At 43.7% G+C, this 23,120-nt stretch overlaps 2 protein-coding genes across 3 annotated transcripts in view; one reads left to right on the top strand and one right to left on the bottom strand.

Annotated features, from left to right (window-relative positions):
• MTREX (Mtr4 exosome RNA helicase) overlaps positions 1-20,960 on the bottom strand; it is a 75,127-nt gene extending 54,167 nt beyond the window's left edge. Inside the window, exons 1-14 of the mRNA XM_053288227.1 lie at positions 20,778-20,960; positions 14,886-15,023; positions 12,987-13,053; positions 11,610-11,672; positions 8,889-9,001; positions 7,932-8,106; positions 7,259-7,349; positions 6,219-6,343; positions 4,489-4,587; positions 3,326-3,428; positions 3,083-3,214; positions 2,313-2,392; positions 970-1,080; positions 44-145 (exon numbers count right to left, since the gene is read on the bottom strand). Of these exons, the coding sequence (XP_053144202.1) occupies positions 44-145; positions 970-1,080; positions 2,313-2,392; positions 3,083-3,214; positions 3,326-3,428; positions 4,489-4,587; positions 6,219-6,343; positions 7,259-7,349; positions 7,932-8,106; positions 8,889-9,001; positions 11,610-11,672; positions 12,987-13,053; positions 14,886-15,023; positions 20,778-20,905 (1,527 nt within the window). The 5' untranslated portion in view covers positions 20,906-20,960. The remainder of the gene's footprint in view (positions 1-43; positions 146-969; positions 1,081-2,312; positions 2,393-3,082; positions 3,215-3,325; positions 3,429-4,488; positions 4,588-6,218; positions 6,344-7,258; positions 7,350-7,931; positions 8,107-8,888; positions 9,002-11,609; positions 11,673-12,986; positions 13,054-14,885; positions 15,024-20,777) is intronic.
• Positions 20,961-22,204: 1,244 nt separating this feature from the next.
• Positions 22,205-23,120, top strand: part of DHX29 (DExH-box helicase 29) — a 67,681-nt gene continuing 66,765 nt past the window's right edge. Inside the window, exon 1 of one of the 2 annotated variants that reach the window (XR_008316512.1) lies at positions 22,205-22,565. Coding sequence is in view for 1 of the 2 variants with exons in the window: in XM_053297579.1 (XP_053153554.1) it covers positions 22,364-22,565 (202 nt within the window). In the remaining variant the exon portion in view is untranslated. The remainder of the gene's footprint in view (positions 22,566-23,120) is intronic. The other variant, XM_053297579.1, reaches the window with a different exon arrangement.

Below are 23,120 nucleotides of genomic sequence, written 5' to 3'. Positions count from 1 at the left end.
CCAGCTAGAAGTATATTCACCCAGCATGCTGTAATTTACTTACCCATCTGAAATCTTTCCCATCAAACTTCCTGGCACTTGTGAACAGCACCGTCCTTGCTGGCATGTTAATGCCCATAGCAAAAGTCTCCGTTGCAAATAAGGCCTAAATAAACACAGCAATGAGTAAGAACAAAAGAGCCTGTTGAGGAGCATTAAGGCAATCAGGCAGAATTTAATTTTCTGAGTTTGTATGACCTTTAAAATCCTGCTTTGCAGTCAAGATATGCAACTGGTGGCTTATGGGCCCAATCCTAGAACTTGCCACCTGGCCCACAGTACTGTGGCTGATACAAAGGATACCTCTTTATTATTAGCCATGCTCATCCATGAAAGCCAAGCCACAGGCAAGAGCAGTGTTTAAGTCACAATCCACACTGAGGGCAATCCAGGCTGAGGGTGGTTAGCGTTAAAGAGCTCTTTGCCTGTGGCTTGGCTTGCATGGCACAATGTGGCTAATAAGGGGAGGGGGGTTCTGCCAAAGCCTCTGTTGCGCTTCATGCTGAGGAGGAAGGTGTTTAAAAGCCCTCTGCCTTGCCTTGACTCCTCCAGGGCTAAGTCAGTGGGAAGAGCAAATCTTGCTGGCTCTTCCGCTCTTGCTCAATTCAAAGTTTAGCTCAAGGCTTTAACAATATTACAGATCTAAAGTACATATTGTTTTAGATCAGGGATGAATATCCTGCCTAGGTGACCATATCAGAAATTGCAGCAAGCCACATACATTTATAAAGCTCCATAATGCTAAAATAAAACAGATTTTACTGCTAAAAGCCACTGCGTGAGCCACTCCACAACATCTGATGAAAATTGTTTCCAGTCTTCATGGTTTATCATTGTATTTTGTGCTACTGAGAGCCCAATATGCAAGGAGAACTGCAGAATAAAAGCAAATACCAAAGTACATCTAATAGATAGAAAGGCAGCACATACCTTTATCAGCCCTTCAGAGAAAAGAATTTCTATAGTTTCCTTTAAAATGGGAAGCAATCCCCCATGGTGGATTCCAATGCCTCGCTTCAGAAGAGGAAGAACATGCTCAACCTGTGAATACAGACAAATATACATTTCTCCCCAAAACAAAAGGGATGAACTCTCATCGCTGGCATGTTAATTCCCATAGCAAAAGTCTTGGTCTTGTAAGTCTTGTAAATCAGGCTTGTAAGCAGCCACTAGCCTACGTGGCAAGCAAGAATTATCTCTAGGCTACCATAAAGGTAAAAAACAAATTACAAACATGTTTATTGTTTTTCTTTATTGACTAACATAGGTTGATGTGGGCAAGTGAAGTATTATTTTCTGGGCTAATAACTTGTATGGATTTATCGGCAAGTGACTCTTGAATACATCACCTTCAAAGGCAGCAATCTGGCCTGCTTTGCCTAGGATTCAACTCTGGCCAGTCAAAAACCTCATTTTTCTAATCTCATTCATAAGCACTGGGATGAACACAGATGTTGTAGATTACTAGCCACAGAACACTAACTAGAATTTATGGCCTACCTTCAAAAGGCCCAATTATAGTTTAAGGATTTGGATACCCACACCACCCCCTCAGAATACATGAAAGACAACTTCTAGAACTTATTACCATTTAGAAGCCTAATCCAACATTGTAATATATACTTTTGACACAGGGCACTACTCTGAACTGCTTTTTTGGCCGGTGGCGGGGGGGGGGGGGGATTGATTATATGTCCTTAAAGCATAGAACTATTGCCAGAGAGGTACCTTAGCCCAACGTGATAGTTTCCATGTCCAATTCCATAACCAAATTCCACACAGTTAAGGATTTAAGGTTGCTTGTACAGAGTGAACATAGCAGAAATGGTATTTCTCTGCTGGTGCACTCGATGGTATCACAGTGTTACATCTAAATGAGTGGGAGGGAATTTCTAGCCCCTGCATCCCTGAAAAAGCTGCTCCCGTGGTTTCTTAGAAACATGTGGTATGGGGTGTGTGTGTGTGTGCAGCTCCAATTAATCCAAGGTGCCCCTACTTGATCTGAAAGATTCTCTCCTCCCCCGTGCCACATGACTGTGCTCCCCAACCTCTCAGAGGAGCACAGGCGGCTGCAGAGATGAAAGGACAGGGAAGCCCCCTCCTACAGGCTTCCTTCTGTTCCCACTTCTTTGGATCCAACTCCCAATAATTTATATAGCAATACAGAAACTGATACCCCCATGGTTGAGAAAAATAAAATACTGGACATGCCTATGGCATATGAACAAGCTCCGTGCCGCAGCACAGTATCTAAATTATCCTTAAGTACTCACTTGAGGCAGCTTTTTGTCTTCATCAGACAAACAGTCAATTGCATTGTTAAATACTTCTTCCACCATCCTTTTTTCTTCATCTGAAAAAAAAAAAAACAGATTCGGAAACGTTTCCCCCACTAAATCTATCAGGCATATTACCTACATGATGCCAACATGATGCCACAATTTTACTAAAGAGGTAAACATATATAATTCTAGTTCTGATAATATTTTCTTCTGTCAGAAAATGAAATATTAGAGGCACCACTAAAAGAACTGGCACATCACTTCTCTCCTCTAAAGTATTGTGTATTTTCACATTAGAGATCTTCTGGAGCCATGACAAGTAAAACTACTTTACTGTGGAAAATGAGCTCACAACATTGTACTCTTCAAGTACATTAAACCACTTCAAACTGAAATTAACTTTTTGGATAATCAAGTACAAAGCAAAAGACTTTTTATTATGCCAAAGTTACTAAGAAAACAGAGGGGGCCATCTTGCAGAAACCCTTTCAAAGACATTGACCAGATCCAAAGAAACATGAAACTAATTTTATGAGCCCTAAAGAACTTTAGATAGCAGTTCCCTCTGTCACATAGGAAACTGACTTTGAAACTGAGGGAACTTCCAAAATCAGCTTGTGATATGTCTGAGGCAAGGGTCATATGCTCAAAGGAAATAGGCATTAAGGCCTTGTTGTGTGAGTGGAAGAGGCTCTTTAGATCCTGGCCACTGAAAGTAAAATCTATTAGAAGTAATGTTTCAAGCAATTAGCAGCACATACCTGTGTTGAAGTCCAGTTTCGTCATCTGAAGAGCATACGCTTCACAATCTTTCTTACTGAAGCTGAATATAATTACAGGTTGGAAATTTCTTTCCATGATCATCTTTACAATCTTAAACACATTTGATGGACCTATAATGGCAGCAAAGTTAGTGAGAAAGGCAGTATTTTCATTTCCGTTGCAGAACCTGCAATATATGGTTTATTTCACAATACATTTTACATGGAAAACTTAAAACCTACCTTTTGTTCCTCCTTTCCTGCCTTTTTGGTCCCCTTTAGCTAAGTCACCTGCATCTCTGAGTACCTGCATAGCTGTATTAAAATTATCCTCCCTAAAATCGCCCTAGAGGAAGAAAGTAAATATACATAAATTTGTTAATATGCATAAATTTAACCTGACTATGCATTCTTTTTATTGTAGTTTGGAGAAATTAACTAAGTGTGGGACTTTTCACTTTAATTTGTCCTGTCATTGATGAAGGAAGGAGAAAGAGCAGCTCAGAATAGTGAAATGGGGAGGCAGACTGTGTATTTATGCATAAGATTTATTTCCTGCTTTTTGACAGGTTCTCCAAGCAGTTAAAACTAGGATAAGCCCCACTCCTGTCTGAATATATTGTAGCAGGAATGTGCTCAAGTTTCCATACTTGTTCTAGCAGCCAGGAGGGTTAGGAATCTGGACAGTGGGGAGAGAGAAGAGAAATAGAAAGCTCATTCTCAAGATATGACAGAAAGTAAAAGATTCCAAGGAAAGGTTGTATATTCTGAAAGTTGCAACATAAAGGAGATTCCTAGAGTCCCAGGGTAGATGCACAAGCTCAGCAGTTGAAACAACAGATTTTTTAAAAAATCCATCAAAATTTTAAATAAGGTTAAAATATATATGATGAAAAAATATGATGTGCTATTTAAGAGAACTCTACTGTAGAATCCTTTGAAATAAACAAAAACTCCAGAATCAAATTAGTCATAGTTCTCTGGCAACATAATAAGATGTTAAATTTGATTTTAACTTTAATCATCTGTTTTGAGATGCTTGTTTTTGGCAGTATATAAATGCAATAAATAAAAATAAATGTGTGAAATAGCTGAGGAAATATTTCCTTTCCTGGTTAAAATTCAGTTTCCACATGCACAAGGGGAATTTGGCTGTTTGTGTCTTCAACAACACCCTCCTGTGCTACGATGCCAACTACTTTTGAAGCCATCTCTAAAGGAGTTTTAGATATGGCAAGAGGTCAGCTGTTCAAAGTCAAATATCCAGCTGGGCACAGACAACCCTCCAGATGTGCCTAAACTAGCTCTGATTCTTGATCTTTATTCAACCCACATCCTACATTCCCTTACTTAACATTATATGTAGCAAGAAGTCACCCATTCAAATCAAATGAAAAATTCCTTACGTTTTCATCAACCACGAGGTGGAGTCCATCTCCCCCTGCTGGGAAGATATAATGTTGCAGAGGAGTGGGTCGATAATCTGTGTATATCACATGGCAAGGCTGGCACAGAGAAAGGCATCATTATTTATAACATCTATATGTGGTGCTTTTGTACATAATAACGGCAATATATTTGCTATTTTTGTCATTTATTTATCATTACAACAACTTGAGCCAGGTTAAAGGTAAAGTTGTGCCATCCATGTGGTGTCAACTCCTGACAACCACAGAGCCCTGTGGTTTTCTTTGGTAGAAAACAGGAGGAGTTTACCATTGCCATCTCCCTCGCAGTATGAGATGATGCCTTTCAGCATCTTCCTATATCGCTGCTGCTCGATATAGGTGTTTCCCATAGTCTGGGAAACATACCAGAGGAGATTTGAACCAGCAACCTCTTGCTCCCTAGGCAAGTTACTTCCCCGCTGCGCCATTAGGTGGCTGTTTACCAAGACAAAAATCCCCATTAAAAAGGGTATATGGCACAGAATCTGCTGTCTTGAATAAGCTGAATGCTAGGACAAATGAATTTAAGCCACTAGTACGCCAGAAGCTGTGAAGATAAGGCTGCTGTTCTATACTGCCATTATTTGAGAAGAAGCTCTGTTGAACTCAAGGGAAAACTTGACAAACAAAAGATCTGGCTGCATGAGACCAATTCAGTTCTCATTCCTCACTGACATCTCTGTACCATATTTAATTAAAGGAACACAACTTGTATTGGAAATATTTTGCCTAACATCTCTGTCTGAAAAATATCTGTCTCAGTACCAAGGCTAATTCATGATTCACCTCAATGTGAGGTAACTGTTCTTCTCTGTGGACAGCTATCACTGCATATAAGCACAGGTAAAAGTGCACATCTGTGTTAGTAAGTAAAGGTAAAGTGTGCCGTCAAGTCGATTTTGACTCAGGGCCCCCACAGAGCCCTGTGGTTTTCCTTGGTAGAATACGGGGGGGGGGGTTACCATTGCCTCCTCCCACTCAGTATGAGATGATGCCTTTCAGCATCTTCCTATATTGCTGCTGCCCGATAAAGTTCCAGCGGGGATTTGAACCCACCACCTTCTGCTTGTTAGTCAAGCATTTCCCCGCTGCTCCACTTAAGGTGACTGCGTATTAGTAAGTAATAGCAGCATATTTGCTTAGATTACCTTGACTTGAGCTACTTAAGGAACAATCCTGCATTTAAATGCTCAGGATGATGCACAAGAATGTAGCAACAGCATTACATCAGGATGTGTGTGTGACTACAAATATACCATGTGAGACACCTGAACCATCCAAACTTAGTACTGCTTATGCTGACCAGCAACAGCTCTCCAGGATTGCAGGCAAAGGTTTTTCCCAGCCTTGTTATGAGAGATTGTGGGACTCCAGATGCTGAAGACTGAACTGGGGCCTTTGACAAGAAAGCAGGTGCTCTGCCATTGAGCAAGGGGCACTGTCCCATGTCCGCAGTTCCAGGATGTTGTGCCAGCAAGCTGAGTGGACTGGCCCTACTATGAGAGGAACCACCACACAAATCATGGCAAGGTGTTAGGTTTTACTGAAGCATCACAAAAGGATGCAACTTTATAGACACAGAATTAAATAGAAACGTCCGAGTCATTATTCCCCAGTAATCCTAGCTTTCTAATGTGGTATGATCTTGTATTTCATGGGTAATGTTTTACAGTGAAAAACAATTTTACCTGTTTATGAAGATGGCAGATCCATTCAGCAAACTGGCGAGCATTTGGAATCGTAGCAGAAAGAAACACATAGTGGACATTGTCTGGGAGTAAAATAATGGTTTCTTCCCATACCACACCACGTTCTAGAAACAGAAAATTAACAGGGTAAGATTTAAGGCATGTTGCATAATTTCTCTGTCAGCTGAGAAATGGAGTTCTCCACAATACTGCCAATGTTTTCTTTGACAGAAGAAGCCTACAGATCTTTTGAAACAGCTTTCGACAACATACAGTACTAAATATAATGCACTGGATCATTTCTTATCTAGCATATATATTATCCTATATTACAGGAGTTGCACTGGCTGCCAATAAGTTTCTGGGCAAAATACAAAGTGCTGGTTATAACCTATAAAGCCCTAAACAGCTTAGGCCCACGGTACTTAACAGAGTGTCTTCTTCTGCAAGATCCCCATTGTCCACTATGTTCATCAGGGGAGGCTCATCTGTGGCTACCTTCATGTTGTTTGGTGGCCACCCGGGACGGGCCTTCTCTGTTGTCGCCCCGAGACTTTGGAACACGCTTCCCATGGGAATAAGAGTCTCCCCATCTCTAGCAGCTTTTTAAAAGTGTCTAAAGACTTGTCTTTTTACCCAGGCCTTTTAGCTTTTTAACTTTGTAACTTTTAAAATTTTAGATTATTTATTGATTTGTTTTAAGCTGTTTTTAATATTTAATTGATTTTAATGTTTTGTTTTTATTTATTGTGAACTTCCCTGAGACCTTGGGTTAGGGCGGTATAAAAATGCACTAAATAAATAAATGATATAGAAAAGAGTCAGCAACAAAACAGAAATTCCCAGTGTTACCCTCAATAGAAGCATTGGTTCCACCCTTCATTTCTGGCTACTAGACTCAATCTCATGAAACGAACTAGATACCTCTGTCATATCACATTTCAACTATCCTTGTACTTATTTATAACTTGTCTCTCCTTCAGTCAGAGCTCCAAAGTAGACAGCTGTACACACATAAACAAATAGTAAACAAACAATACCTGAATCTCTCATGTAATGAATTTCATCAAATATGACCCAAGCAACTTCTCTCATGACCTCAGAACCTCTGTAAAGCATACTCCTCAAAATCTTTTAAAAAAGGAAAAAGAAGACATGCAAAGTATGCAACTAAATTGGTAAAGTTTAATTAGGACAGAACATAGGAAGCTGCCATATACTGAGTCAGACCATAGGTCCACCTAGCTCAGTATTGTCTACAGAGACTGGCAGCGGCTTCTCCAAGGTTACAGGCAGGAATCTCTCTCAGTCCTATCTTGGAGATGCCAGGGAGGGAAAGGGGAACCTTCTGCTCTTCCCAGAGCGGCTCCTTCCCCTAAGGGGCATATCTTACATTGCTCACACATCAAGTCTCCAATTCCTATGCAACCAGGGCAGACCCTGCTTAGCTAAAGTTGCTTAAAACAGAAGTTTTTCAAAATTCTCCCTGAACCCATAGAAGAGACTTGCAGTCAAGAAACAAGCAGATAACATTTTGTGGCAAAATCTGCACACATATAAAAGCCACTGTGCTGTAACTTAAGACAACAGAAAAGGTGCAAGAATTGAGACGAAATTAAAATGCTTCTTGACTTTAATATGTTGCTATACATCTGTTGTTTTGCTTTTCTCAGCACAGATAACAAGGGCAAGAGAACCAACAGCCAAACTCACCTCTGTTGTCATCACAAGACAAGATGCTGTAGGATTGATCGTAACATCCCCAGTCATCAAACCAACATCTTGAAATTCTTCATACATCTCACGATATTTTTGGTTGCTAAGAGCTTTAATAGGACTGGTAAATATCACACGCTGTTTTTCCCTCAAAGCTAAGGCAATGGCATACCTGCAGTACAGTTAAATACATATTATAATCAAAGAAACTCTGCAATGCCTTCCATGCTCATAACATCCATGAAGAGTTTTGTCCAGAAACTCAGTTTTAAAATAAATATAGTGCGTTTAATAAAATATATGCTTTTAGTTTTGCATTTACAAGTTGAAATCCAACAGAGGCAAACACTAAACCAATTGATATAACAACAGAATACGGGAATTATACCAGAGATCTTCCATCACTCAACTGTCACATAATCTATTTAAATTTGCATTGCATTTCAATTTCTGCTACCTCTTAGGAATCTCCTCCAAATTACAGCCCAAGAACAGATTTTATAATGTAACGAAATTAAATAAAAGGACATCCCACCAGTTGGTCACTAGTATAATATCTCCTAATTTATATGATAGCCTCAAATAAATGAGACAATACACACAACTAAAGCAATAACTAGTTTAAACTTCATGGAAGAAAACACCATAAAAACAGCAGCAAACGAGACTACATTGTTCCAGAAGAAGAGAGAAAGCTGTCAGGAAGGCTCTCTGCTTATAGAGCTGGGAGACATTCTCTCCATGTGGCAGAAAGAGAAAAGAATTACCTTGGCCAACACAAACAGAAAGGCAGACATACTTTACAATTTAACAGCAACAAAAGATCATCTAATTGCCCAGGGTATATTTTATTCACCACAAAAGCAATGAGATGAGTTTTAATAAGCAGTAAGTACAAAACAAAACAGAGAAATTATTGGATTTTTTAAAAAAATATACCACAGAATTACTTACTCTGCACACACTGTTTTCCCTGCTGATGTATGAGCGGACACTAAAACTGACTGATTGTTATCCACACAGAGAATAGATTCTCTTTGAAAAGCATCAAGAATGAATGGATATTCCTGGTGGGGGGGAAACACAAATTTTACAATGTATACCTTATCTTGTAAGTTTTCTGTGCAGAGCATGAGCATCAAAGGTCAGCTTTAAGTGATGGCTTGTATTGGTTTTGAGGCTTGCTATTGCCTCCCCCCCCCTTTTTTTAATCAATGGTTTAATTGCTTATATTACTTGACTGTTAGCCCTGAATTTTGCAAGCTTTGAATTTGCAAATAAAATAAATGCAATATAGTAGCAATATTTCCTAATTTAATAGTTTTATTAAAGTTTCTATTAAAATTTTAGAGCAACTAATAATAAACCAGGTCCATTTTTCTTCCCTATTTATTAAGGAATGTAGCCCAGTTTTCTATTTTAAAAGTCTTTGCATATGCACTTCAAGCTCCCAAACACGTGACAAATCTATGACAAAACAAAAAACAAAAACAAAGCAAAACAAAAACCCCAGCTCACAAGAATCTACATTCCTGACATTAACCATAAGAATTGGTACATTACTGCTGGGTATTTTTCTTAACTGCTGATGCTTTGGCATTAAAGTGTGCATAAATCTCTTGGTTATTAAACTCTATGGGAGTCATCTACAGAGATGCTAGTGTAAGCCATTGCTCCTGCCCCTCAGCAATGGTGTGGGATGCAGTGGGGGGGGGGGGACATTCCCTAGAAACCAGGAGACACCTTCTGAGGATTTCCCTCTCCTCCTGCAGCATCCCACAGTATATCCCTTGACCCTCAAGAATGGCTTTTGGGGGGCTCAGGGGACTGCTGCAAGGATGAGGTGCAAGTGCTGTTGTGCCAGCACCACTCTGGATTAGGGATGTGCACGGACCGGTTCAGAGGCCATTCTAAAGGCCTCCGGACCGGTCCGGACATGGGGTGGTTCGGTTTGGGAAGATGGGGTGGGGGGTTCCAATAAGGACGGGGGGGGCTTTACTTACCCCTCCCAACAACCGCGCCGTATTTCCTAGAGCAATCGGGCGGCAGGATACCTCCCTGCCGCCCGCTTCAATCGCCGCTTGGCTGTGGCTCCTCCTGAAGTATTCAGAATCGGGCGGCAGGATACCTTCCTGCCGCCCCCTTCAAAACCCCGCTCGGCTGGCGGCCGCCCCCTTCAAGACCCCTGCCGCCCCCAAGACCCCTGCCGCCCCCTTCTCCCCAGTGCCCCATTGCAAAGGGGCGGCAGGAGAACTCCCTGCCGCCCCTTTGCCTGCTCGGCTTAGAAGCCATTTGCAGCCGAGCAGGCAAAGGGGCGGCAGGGAGTTCTCCTGCCGCCCCTTTGCAATGGGGCACTGGGGAGAAGGGGGCGGCAGGGGTCTTGGGGGCGGCAGGGGTCTTGAAGGGGGCGGCCGCCAGCCGAGCGGGGTTTTGAAGGGGGCGGCAGGAAGGTATCCTGCCGCCCGATTCTGAATACTTCAGGAGGAGCCACAGCCAAGCGGCGATTGAAGCGGGCGGCAGGGAGGTATCCTGCCGCCCGATTGCTCTAGGAAATACGGCGCGGTTGTTGGGAGGGGTAAGTAAAGCCCCCCCCGTCCTTATTGGAACCCCCCCACCCCAGTGCTGGACTACAGCTCCGCGGTTCCGTGCACACCCCTACTCTGGATACTATCCTGGAAATGGACATGAACTGTAATATAAAGGATCTTAACATGGCATTCCTGTGCTGGAGCAGTTGGCCATTATAAAGATATTGATGGGACAGCAACAGTACTAACTGGTACCCCTGCTTGGAATCTCTAACCACTTCAAACTACATCACCGGACATCTTTGAAACAGAAGAACTTGCAGATTCAAAGTGATGCACCACACTGCCTAAACACTATCAGCCCCAAAGTCTGATTCCTCATAATCTCATCACCTCATCTTCTTTCTAAAAGTTGCTTTAATGGCCTTCTCTGTACTTTATATGAAAATACATAATAAAAATACACTAGCCAACCCCACACAGAGCAGCTGTGGGCTCTTTGGGGCCAGCTACCTCTTCCCCCTCACACCACCTTCTACCCCAGTCTCCGTGCGGCCCGTGCGGGGCCAAAGCTGCTGGGTCGAGTGCCACGGCCAGGCCGAGTACCACCTCCATGGCTGGGCCCACCGCAGTGACCAATTCTCCTGGATGCGCCTCAGCCAATCAAGCGCCTCCGCTGCCCAGCCAATCAGCTGAGCACCAGGACACACATTCCAAGGCTCACCCAGGAGAATTAAATATATAGATAAAACTAACATGCTGAACTGGCAAGCAAAGGAAATAGTCTAATACCAAGTAATTATGTCAAGAATTGTTTGCTTATGGCCCAAGCTTTGTTCCATGGTATACCTGTCAACAACTTTAGACAGAGCACTTCTAAACACTCTTAATAAAAGGGCTGAATGAATAAATGATATTTCCAGGTAAATAGCCCCAGATAGATCCTGCTTTTGTCCAAGTCATATTAAGGTATCAGAAAGATTGATGGCTTCCTAACATTTCAAATAATCTTTACTACATATATAATCCCCACAAGAGGCTTGGGAGAAAGGTATATTAAAATTTTACACACTTGATCTATTTATTAGTCCCAGTCAGACCATTAAACTCTATGAAATTAAAAAGCTACAACTGTCAGATCACCAACCTTTGCAGCTTTCCCAGTTCTTGGCTTTAAAGCTATAAAGTCTTCATCTGCTGGAAGAGCAACCTAATAAAAAAATTTAAACTTTTAGTTTTACACTTTTAAAACTTTACACTTTTTAACCTTCTGCACATTGTAACTACAACACTTCAAACAATCAGCTCTCCAGTACTTCCAAAAGAATGTAGAGTAAGCAAGTGAAGAACCAGATGGTGAAGGAAAATAAACTATAGATATATTTTAAAATATTAGAGTGGGCAGACTGACTCTGAGCACCCAACAAATATTTTATCTCCTCTGAGATAAAATGACTCTGACTGACTCTGAGTACCCAACCAATATTTTATCTCTTCTGCTGTGGTAACAGCCATGCCTCAGTAGATGTGTGGCGAGATATCTTTTAAACATAGCTCTATAAAGTAGCTCTATAAAGTATTTTTCTTCAATGGTAACACTGCCAAAAAGGATCTAGGAATCCATTCTAGATGTTCACTCTGTAAAAAGAGTTCTTTGTATCAGAAATAAAAGTATTGATTCTCCTTTCAATCCATCTCAAATATTTTCTTCATTCAATAAATCCCACTACTAGCAACTGGTTTGATCCTACCCCTAATGAAGTCTCTCCAATTTTCAATTTGTATGTCAATCTGCTTGTTTCTCAGAATACTTTATTTAGGCTCCCAGCTAAAATGGGATAGATAACTTGGCCCCTTTCTGCAGGACTGGGACCTGTCACAGCCCCTTGTACAAGTGCCCGTACAGGTGCTATGGTGAAGAGGCAGCAGAAAGATAAAAAGTAGCCCACAGCCCTTAATGATGCATCCTAAGCCCAACTAAAGGGATCCCACTGTCTATAACACTGACTTGTTGTAGCAGATTCGTGTAATAAAATGTCAGTACGGTGCCCCACCCCCACACTCTTTATTTTTTAAGACAAGAAATAAAGCTGGGCAGCTCTGCCAAATGCTGCTGTTTAAATGTCACTTTGCCAAATGATACTGCATGCACTTCAACAAAAGACCTAGATGAAAGTCACTTTCTGTGCTCTGTCACACTCTGGGTAGCCAAAAATCGAAAATCAGGGCAAGAATGTGTGGACGAAGGGGTGGGACCACACAGGCAAGGGCTGGTTCAATTTTCAACTATTTCCATTACTAGAGATCATCAGGACCATGTTTGCCTCTCAATCACAAAAGTGCCCAATTATGCTCCCGCTTTCTTACTCGCAACATATATGAATGGCTTTGTGTGCTTTTGAAAGCACTTCAAAACAACATTTAACACTGAAAGCACAAAGCTAAACTAGAACAGATTTTTCAATCTCTCTTATGACATTCATACTATTAGCTTTAACGTAGTATTACCCTCTATTACACTTACCTCGTGTGTACAGCCTTCGACAGTTTCAACAGACTGAACCTTTACTTTTGGCATGAGGTCAGACAAACTGAAAACAAAAAATGCAACAGAAATACTAGCAAGCTATAATGAACATAATCCCTTCATGCTGATACTTTATTATGATGGCATTTGAGGGCGATAAAACTATTATACTTACCAATAGATCAAGTGAGTAGAATGATTAAGTACTTCCAAACAAAAACTACTCCTAAAATTCAGGAGCTAGTTTTCAACACTCTAAGACAATCTGCCATTCATCTTCTCACCTGGCACAATAAATGATTGTCCCAGGCAAGAAGGAATATAGAAAACTACACCTACATGTCTGCATGTTTTCTTTCTGTTCTCCTATCTTAGTGCTATTCCTGCACTAGCCCTTTAAAGCTGGGAGAAGCATTCCAGAGAGTCTCAAGAAAACAACAGCTCAATTCTATGGAGCCTGCATGGACACAGAGCTATGGAGGCTGTGAGCTGAAATTTTGTTGGCTGGGTGTCCAGCTCGTGTTATTAATTACAGGCCAATACAATAATTATCACCTTAAGTGGCGCAGCGGGAAAATGCTTGACTAACAAGCAGAAGGTTGCTGTTTCGAATCCCTGCTGCTGCTATATCGGGCAGCAGCGTTATAGGAAGATGCTGAAAGGCATCATTTCACACTGTGCAGGAGATGGCAATGGTAAACCCCTCCTGTATTCTACCAAAGACAATCACAGGGCTCTGTGGGTGCCAGGAGTCTAAATCGACTTGACGGCACACTTTACCTTTACACCCTAGAAGCTTTTCTCATGTCAGGATACTGAATTTTTAAATTGCGCTTTAAAATTATTTATCCGTGTTGCTGTTGTACACCATTTTGTGTATCCTTTGGGTAAAAAAATCAGGAATTAGTAGATAAAGCAGGTAACCTATTTATTTTTCTTTTTTTAAAGTTATACACAATATTTCACAACTGTTTCAAAACTGTTTTGGCACTGGGAAGGTGGAATGGGAAGGAGAAATTGTCTCATCAGTGACATCATTTAGCACTAGCCAATAATTACCTAAGATAATTGCAGGGAAGAGTCTATATACCTCTGTTACAGCAGCACTTGTTGCACTTCTGCAGATCAAGTTTATTTACGTATGCTTAATTGAAATGAATGTGCAAGAGTGTGAACAGTTTCTGTTCACTTCAAGGAGCCTTGTATAGCAGTCCTGCTAACTGAGCAAAGAGACTCCTTTTAAAGTGATGATTCTCTCATATTTAGCAGGGGGGAAGCAACTGGCCCTATCCAGCCCCAGCAAAGCATCCCTCCAGTGTTTCTTTTTAGATTGTGAGCCCTTTGGGGACAGGGACCATCTTATCTTATTATTTATTTTCCTATGTAATCCGCTTTGAAAATTTTGGTTGAAGAGCAGTATATAATTATTTGAATTAGTCTGTAATAGTAATCCTTTGTGCTGGACCATGCTCACTGGCAGTCCTACCCGGTGCTACAAAATTACTCAAAACTCAGCCTGGAACTAACCAAAGAGCAACACAAAACACAAATCTTGGATTACTGTGGTCAGCAAGAGTGAGACATGACAATTTCCCAAACTTCCTCTTTGTTTCAAAATAAACAAAGTTTATTTAAGTTTAGGGTTAATGCAAACTGGCAAAACCTCGCAACACAAAATTTTTAAACACACTTCCTTTCCTAGGTTAATTTATGACAGAATATTATTGTACATGCATGTACTGTATTTACAAAACTCACCTTAACATCATAGTGGCATTTATAATTGGTTTCTTCTGTGCTCATACCACATATTCCCATAGATGCCTCTAGAACCCCAAATATATAATTCTATATTCATAACTTGTGTCCAGCACCAAATACAGAGCTTATTCTTACTTGAGAAAGTCTGTGGTGAAATCTTCCAACTTTGGCTTCTTTTCATACATTGCAATGTCTGCACTATCAACCTCTGCATCTCGCTTGGTTTTTTCTGGAAGTTTAGCAGATGCTGTAGATTTGCCATCTGATCGTTTCCTGAAATACAAACATCAACCAGATCATAGTTAGCAAATATTCAGGGACCATTTTAAAGCCAAGAGATCCTCAGACAGGATATGGAACACTATGTTCCTTTCAAATCACACTTCAGAGATGGGATTCAGACAATCAGTTTTGCTCTCTAGTGACCACCGACTTTTGCTCCATTTGCTCATTGCAGATTTAGTGAAAGCAGGTTGCTTGAACGTACCACTGCAACAAGCTGCAGAACACAGCTTGGTGGCTATGAAGTTCATCACATGCTTGGCACTGTTAGATACCATAACGTTTGTCCTCATAACCTCCCACAGCGTATGGTGGTCAGAAAAGAATATGCAGAGTTCCAAAGAGATCACCAAATGATGAGATGACTGAGGGCAGATCTCTCCACCATATGCTGAATTCAGTCTGGACAGACATTTGGATGGAGCACAGCACCATAGCCAAGACCTCAGCATGGGCCTATGAAACCACCTTGCACTGAGTCAGACTACTGGTTCATACAGCACTGCACTGTCTACTCTGACCAGGTCCTCAGGCAGAGATCTCTTTTATCACCTACTAAATCCCTTAATTAGAAATATCAGGGATTAAACCTGCAGTCTTCTGCATTCAAAACAAGCAGATCCCTGCTTACAGGACAAAAATAAAGCTTTTAAAGGGGTGGCTCTTATATTTTGTAGGAAGATAGCAACCGCCCTATGGAACCCAGTGCAGTGTCCCTCTCAGTGGCTCCTGTTGTATTTTGGTGTTGCATTTCTTTTTAGATTGTGAGCCTTGGGAACCATCTTCTCATTCCTTTTTCATTTAAACCATTTTGATAATGTTTTTGTTGAAAAGTAGTATATATATTCTAGAGATCAATAAATACAACATGTACTGAATTACAGACTCTTCCTCTAATCAATGCCACTGCATATGGCATTTAGCAGGCAGAGTGATATAAACAAAAAGATAGATCCCTGCTCACATGAGCTTACAATCTAAATTTTAACAAGAAAGATATAACGGGGGGGGGGGGGAGGAGAGGCGAGTGAAACAAGAGATGGATCCAAATGTGGATTAGTTACATCAGGGTTTGTACGCATTCATTATCAGAAGTTTTTCAGCAGTTACCATGTATTAAAGTGGTCCTAAGCAGAAGTCCAGGGTTTCTTCAGACTTCCATCATCTGGTGACATTCCCCAAGATATACAGAGGAAAAGATCTGTTTGTCTGAAATCATTCCTAAATTACCCAGTTGTCTTTAGGGGGAGGGATACTAAGCCTCCCCAATTATGGGTTTATATGTAAGCTATTTCACACTCACATCCATTTCATTCCCCTTGCCTCTCCTTTCTTACTTTGTCACCACTCCCATCCCACCCGTTCAAATATCAACTGCAAGCTTTTTGGAGCAGGAACCTAATTTTTGCAAAATGCTTCATTATACAAAAAATATTATTATTATTTTATTATTTATTTAATTTCTATACTGCCCTTCCAAAAATGGCTCAGGGTGGTTAACACAGAGAAATAATAAATAAATAAGATGGATCCCTGTCCCCAAAGGGCTTACAATCCTCTCTAATAAAACGCTTGGTGTCCGTCCGTGGACGGACACCAAGCGTGCGTTCGTGCCTCGCCTGTTCTGGGCATGCGCAGAGCGCATGCCCAGAACAGAGCCAGGGAGGCACAAACACCAAGACCCGGCGACCATCTTGGGCGGCCAGAAACGGCCACCCCGAAGAAGCCAGGACTGTGGAGGAGGGGGAGACTGGCCGAGGCGGCGGCGGAGCCACCACCTTGGCCATTAGTGGCGGCAAAACCCAAACGAGCCCCAGAACCCACCAAGCAGCTTGGGCGGCCAGAAACGGCCGCTCCAAAGAAAACTACAATGCGGGGGAGGGGGAGACTGGCTGAGACGGCGGCGGAGCCACCGCCTCAGCCATTAGCGGCGGCCGGAGAAGACGCGGCCGCCAGAGACAACCAGAGGCGGCCGCCCCGAAACGGCAACGGGACCGTCAGAGACGGCAGCGGCGGGTCCAGGCCCGCCGCCGACGAGGCGCATAAGAGTAACAGGGGAAGGGCGGGGAGAAACCCCAAAGTGAAGTGGGCGGCAGTGAAGCAAAGCAGGGGAGCAAGCCAAGCCAAGCCTGAAATATGTGGAGGGGAAGACCGGCGGGGGCGGGCGGGCAAGTGGCAGGGAGCGGCTTGCACCCCCCTGCCCTGCGATCGAGCAATCTGTTGACCAGCCAGGCCTGAGAAGAGAGGGAGGGAGGAGGGCGGGGGAGCCAGAGAGGAGGGAAGGGGCGTGCTTAGGGCGAGGGGGCGGGGACTAGCCGGAGAGAGGAAGAGGGCCGCTGCTGGTGCAAGATGCCGCCGCTCAGCGCCACCAGCAGCACCCGCCGTGCCCAGTTACATAAACGAGTTATGGACAATGAGAGACAACCCCAACCAGAAAAAAAGCAGGAGACTTTCGTGGCTGATGAGCCCGGCACCGAGACTGGGGGTGGGGTGGGGTGCAGAAACCCTCTCTCCAAGCTGCCCTCCCAAGTTTCAGGTTCCAACCTGCCAGTAAGCTGAGTTTTGGACAATGAGAGACAACCCCAACTGATCCCCTGAGCTTCTCCTGGGAAGAAAGAGTTCCGTTCCTGCCAGCCAGAACCAGCCTCGACCAAAGGCACCCAGCTTTCTCGGAAAGCAAAATCGGGAAGGTATTGGTTAAAGGAATCTAGCACCTTGCGGCTTCCATGGCCCAGGGTCTGAGGGAGGAAGGACTAGACAGAGAGAGGGAGAAAGAGAAGGAAGGGAGGAAGGAAAGAGAGAGAGAGAAGGGAGGGAGGGAAACAGGACAAAAGAAAGAAGGAAAGAAGGAAGGAGAGAAAAGAGAGAGGAGGGAGGGAGAAGGACAAAAGAAAGAAGGAGGGAGGGAGGGAGGGAAAGAAGGAAAGAGAGAAGGAAGGAAGGAAGGAGAAAGAAAAAGGAGAAAGGAGGGAGGGAGAAGAACAAAAGAAAAACGGAAGGGAGGGAGGAACAACCAGCTCCAAAGAGCGAGCCCGTTAAAGGAAGGAAAGAGGGAAAGAGAAAGCAAAAAGAAAGAAGGGAGGGAGAAGAGGGGGAAGGAAGGAAAGGAGGGAGAGGGAGAGAGAAGGAAGGCAGGAAAGAGGGAGAGAGGGAGGGAGAAGGAAAGAAAGAAAGAAAGAAAGAAAGAAAGAAAGAAAGAAAGAAAGAAAGAAAGGCTACTAGCGCCCGTTATTTTAACAGGCTTAAAAATACTAGTCTATAATGAAACATAAGGTAGACACCAGCAACAGTCATTGGAGGTACTGTGCTGGGGGTGGATAGGGCCAGTTACTCTCCCCCTGCTAAATAAAGAGCATCAATGTTTTAAAAGGTGCCCTCTTTGCCAAGTAAGCAGGGGTTCCTGCTCCAAAAAGCTTGTAATTGACATCTGAACAGGGGTGGGATAGGGGTGGTGACAAAGTTGTTTTTAATTTATGTTTTAGCTCTTTACTGTTTTAATGGTTTGTTTTAACTGTAAACCGGCCTGAGCCATTTTGGAAGTGTGGTAGAAAAAACAACCAACCAACCAACCAAACAAATAAAGTAAGTAAGAAAGGAGAGGCAAGGGGAATGAAATAGATGTGAGTGTGAAATAGCTTACATATAAACCCATAATTGGGGAGGTATCAGATTAGACCAATGGCGCAGCAGGGAAATGACTTGATTAGCAAGCCAGAGGTTGTCGGTTCAAATCCCTGCTAGTATGTTTCCATGTTGGAAACACTATGGCACACTTTACTTTACCTTTACACTTGTATCATGTACACTGACAGAATACTAAATATCACCATCCATGCAGTTCGCTAGAGCTCAAAAGTTAAGAGGCACATCACTAGGAAAGCTGTGATAAGGCAGTCTAAGGGGGTGGGGAACGATTGCAGAGCAGTGCAAAACATATGTACAGCTAGCCTAACATATCAGACCACCCGGACTACTTGAGAGATTTGTTATTCACACTAAAAAAAATGGAAGGTTGAACTGGATCTATTTAAAGGATCCTCCTCAGTTAAGCAGCTAAGGAAAACAATTTATGGAGAGATTCTAGAAGTGGATTTTTAAAAACCCGATCTAGAATGTAAACGCTACCAACACCGCATTTCACAGTACTTGTTGCAACCCGATCACCCTATCGCTCTCTTTAAGGAGAAAAAGGTCCCTTTTCATTTATGGGAAATGAAGTGGCGTTTATACCACCAAGTACTGCCGCTTAACGCGGCTAAGCCATGGCTCCCAGCGGACAAGCAAGAGTGTCCTAAAATCACCTGCAAACAGAAAGCTAGTGAGCTAGGCTCACTAGCTTTCAGGGAAACCCACGCACATTTCTTAAAAGAGCGTGTGGTAGCCAAAAGAGCGTGGCAGGGAGTAAGCAAGTTGTTAGAGTGGCTTGATTTGGAAAAACAGACTTGGAAAGAACTACCGTAACCTTGGGTTTGAGCAATAGAACCTCTTTTTGAGGTCCCAGAAAGAAACCTGCCCTCATACTAGGGAACTGGAACGTTCCCCTTCTTGTAATCAGGTTAATAAACCTGTATGTCATTTATGCAATGCTCCTGCATAGGAATAGGGAGGGAAGACGCGACCAAGAGGTTCACGCAGATGAGACAGTAAATTTCTTCTGGAAAAGTTTGTATGAATGAATCAGTTTATTACAGCCATAGGCCGTGAGGGCGATCTGGCTGCGACATAGGATGTGAGGGCGATCTGGCTGCGACATCTGTCACCCCATTGATCGCCAGGGTTGATTCAGCTGATCTGGCTGGCTAGGCGGGTGTCCCCTTCCTCCCTCACCTCTCCATGTGCGTCCCTCCCAAAGCTGCGCACTCGGTGGAAGAGGACGACCATCCCAGATAGAAAGAGTGTACCATTCTTCCGTCAAGGGTATACAATAGCTGCGCTCCCCTGCTAGAACCTCCATGTATGGTTATGTGCAAAAGACAAGTGTATCTCTTCTAAACAGCAATGGGACAAATTGTGGAAAGGGACGTTGGACAAAACACCCCCCCCCATTACAGTACTGCCTGCATATACTTTATAACCCTGTGGGTTACCAAATCCTTGTTTGTAAATCTTTGTAGATATATGATGTACAAACAACCATTTTGTATATAATTGTGCTTTGGTAACATACTGTATGCTTTGGTAGTTTGCTGGTTCAATAAAAAAAATCTTGTCCTATTAAAAAAAAAAAATCTTGTCCTGTCTTGAAGATGCTAGGAAGGGAACTTGAAACCTAGAGTGGCTCCATCCCCTGAGGGGAAATATCTTACAATGCTCACACATCAAGTCTCCCATTCAAATGCAACCAGGGTGGACCCTGCTTAGCTAAAGGGACAAATCATGCTTGTCCCCTTAGATACACACAAACACACATACATAGCCATGCACAAACACACAATAATAAATAAAAGTAAACTTTAGATGAGAAGCACTCTTGCTTGAAATAGTCACAAGGGTCCAGTAACGGGGAGGGGGAAGCTAATTTCCAGGGACTGGTGGGGGATATGTTTGCCACGTGCAGCCACTTATGACCGAAAGAAACCCCTGACTCCAGCCAAACCCCTAAGAACCTGCCCCAGGAGAACCTCCAGCCGACCACCCGGCTCCTCTAAAGTGAGCTCAGCCGGTCCTCCTCATCCACGCGACGAGAGAGACTTTCTCGAGCATGAGCCGCCCCGGTTCCGGTTTTTAGCGGTCCGCGTTCCTCACCCAGCCTTCCCCGCAGCAGCGGTCGCAGTCGCTCCCTTCGTTTTCTTCGAGCCTGAGGTGGCGGCCGCGGCTGAAGCGGGATCTTCCTCAAACACACTGAAGAGCTCGTCGCCAAAGGCGTCCGCCATCTTTCCTGAAAAAGACGCACGAGCTGCGCTTCCAACAGGCACAGCACATAGAACAACATGGAGAGGGAAGTCTAGAGTGACACACATACACGGAATTTCCGCTCGTCACTGAGGACCGACTTTCGTTTTCGTCCTGAGTGGCTTCGCTCTAGACTTCACGTCTCTATGGTGAGACCCCTTTCTGTTTTCTTTGGGATGCCCGAGGGGGAAGCGCTTCATTTAAAAAGGAAACAAAATACGGCATTCAGTCATATGAACAGTCCTTATCTTGTTTCTTGAGGGCATGTTTATTGAAAGCACTGTAACCAAAGGGACTTCTAAGTCCTGTCTTCTCTTTTAAAACAACAGCGACTGCACACACTAATGCCTATGCATTTGCACGACTCTTGCCCTGCGTATGGAGAATTCTATCAGCTGCAATCAGGAGCTTGCTGGAGACTTATAAAGTTGGGCGACGACAGGGGAATGGATGGGCCGTTCACATCCCCACTCAACCACGATGAAGCTCTCTGGGTAACTGACTTGGGCCAGTCTGTCACTATCTCGCCACAAGGAGACCAGAGCAAGGTTTCTCGTTCTTCCTCCTTCCTTTTATTCCTACCTGTGAGGTAGACTGGTGGTAACCAACCTACCTCACAGGGTTATTGTGAAGATAAAAGAGGGAGGGAGTATTATGAACCTTGCTTTGAGCTCCTTGAAAGAAGCATAAGATAAAAATGAAACCAGAGAGCCATCAAAACTATGCACACATTATGTTCAGCCCATGCACAATCTATGTGTAAGTGAACACATATAGTTATTCACACGTTATTTTCAGCACACGTACAGTATTTATTATTTATTTAAAGTATTTATACCTCAGCCCTCCAGTGCACTACTGCTCGGGGCGGCTCACAACAATAAAATAGATACAAGACACAAGTGTACAGGAGTACACTTGTGCCCTGCATTTGTGGGCATTTTTAAAATTAAAACAACTGTTACATGTGCAGAGCAGGCATTCATTGGAACTCCGTTACAGGAAAGGAATTTATTAACACAATAAATTCAGGTAAGTACACTGGAACCTGTACCACAAGGTTCTAAAATAGGTTCACTTTCAAAATAAAAGTCATCCACACAAAAACATGTATTTTGTACAGACACATGTATGCAGCTTACAATATAATGTCTGAATAAAGTGTAGTTTCCCTTTGAATGAAGAAGACATTAATTTAGCACCTGGGATTCATCCTCCCCGCAACCCGCCTACTAGACACCTCCCAGAATACGCGGCGGCAGGAAGTAGGGCGTTCGAGTCCATCTTTGGGCGGAAGTGCCTGTGCCGAGGAGGATTCGCCCGGCGTGGCATGTGGTCCAATCGGAGAGCGCGCTGCTTGAGGCCAGGCTGCTCCCGGCGTCAGGTCCGCTGGGGCTTTGTCAGACTTCTATAGCGCAGAGGAGCGTGTGGCCGCTGTCATGGGCGGCAAGAATAAAAAGCACAAGGCCGGCAGCGGCGCCGCGGGGGCCGGGACGGTCCATCCCGCCGCTGTAGCCGCAGCCCGGGCTAAAGCGGTAGGCCCCGCCCCGGCCGAATCCGGAGCTGCCGGGGAAGCCGCGGGCAGGAGACCCCCGGTGCCCCGACCGAGCCCCGCTGTCAAGGACCCCCGGCTTAAACAAGGTACCCACCTTTGGAGCAGACTGGCGGGCGGGGCGGGCCTCCCGACAGAAACTGGCTTTTGCAGTGGTGCTGCTTCCAGCCCAGAGAGCCTCCAGCTGCTGTCCTAGGCTTGCTTATTTGGGAGTGAGCCCCACTGAGCACCGTGGCACTTACTGGTCTGAGTAGACGTGCCTCGGACGGCGCTGTGGCTGTGAGGGTGGTCTCCTTAAGAGAGGGGCCGGCTTCTTGGATTCCGGCAAGGCACAAATCACTGAAGCCGAGCCTAAGGACCAGAATGGTCGCCTTGGATCGGAAAGGGCAGGGCGCCTCCAATGCCTTTAAAAGCCTTAAGGTAGCAGTCCAACAGGTGAAGCTTTCTCTCTATATGTCCCTGCCTATTTAGGCTGCAAGGTTGGGTTTGTTATGCACAGGGTGCAGAGAGCACAGGCCTTCCATGTTTGTGCCTAACTGTTTGTGTGTTTTTTTTAACTGTTTTTATCAGACCTGCTTTTCCCATTTAGACCAAGAAACTCGCACGAATTGGGTATAATGAGGGGATGGGTGTCATGTTTAACA

Source organism: Hemicordylus capensis, chromosome 2 (assembly GCF_027244095.1).
Source record: "Hemicordylus capensis ecotype Gifberg chromosome 2, rHemCap1.1.pri, whole genome shotgun sequence".
In the NCBI taxonomy this organism is placed as follows: Eukaryota; Metazoa; Chordata; class Lepidosauria; order Squamata; family Cordylidae; genus Hemicordylus; species Hemicordylus capensis.
This window is presented reverse-complemented; position numbering and strand designations above follow the sequence as displayed.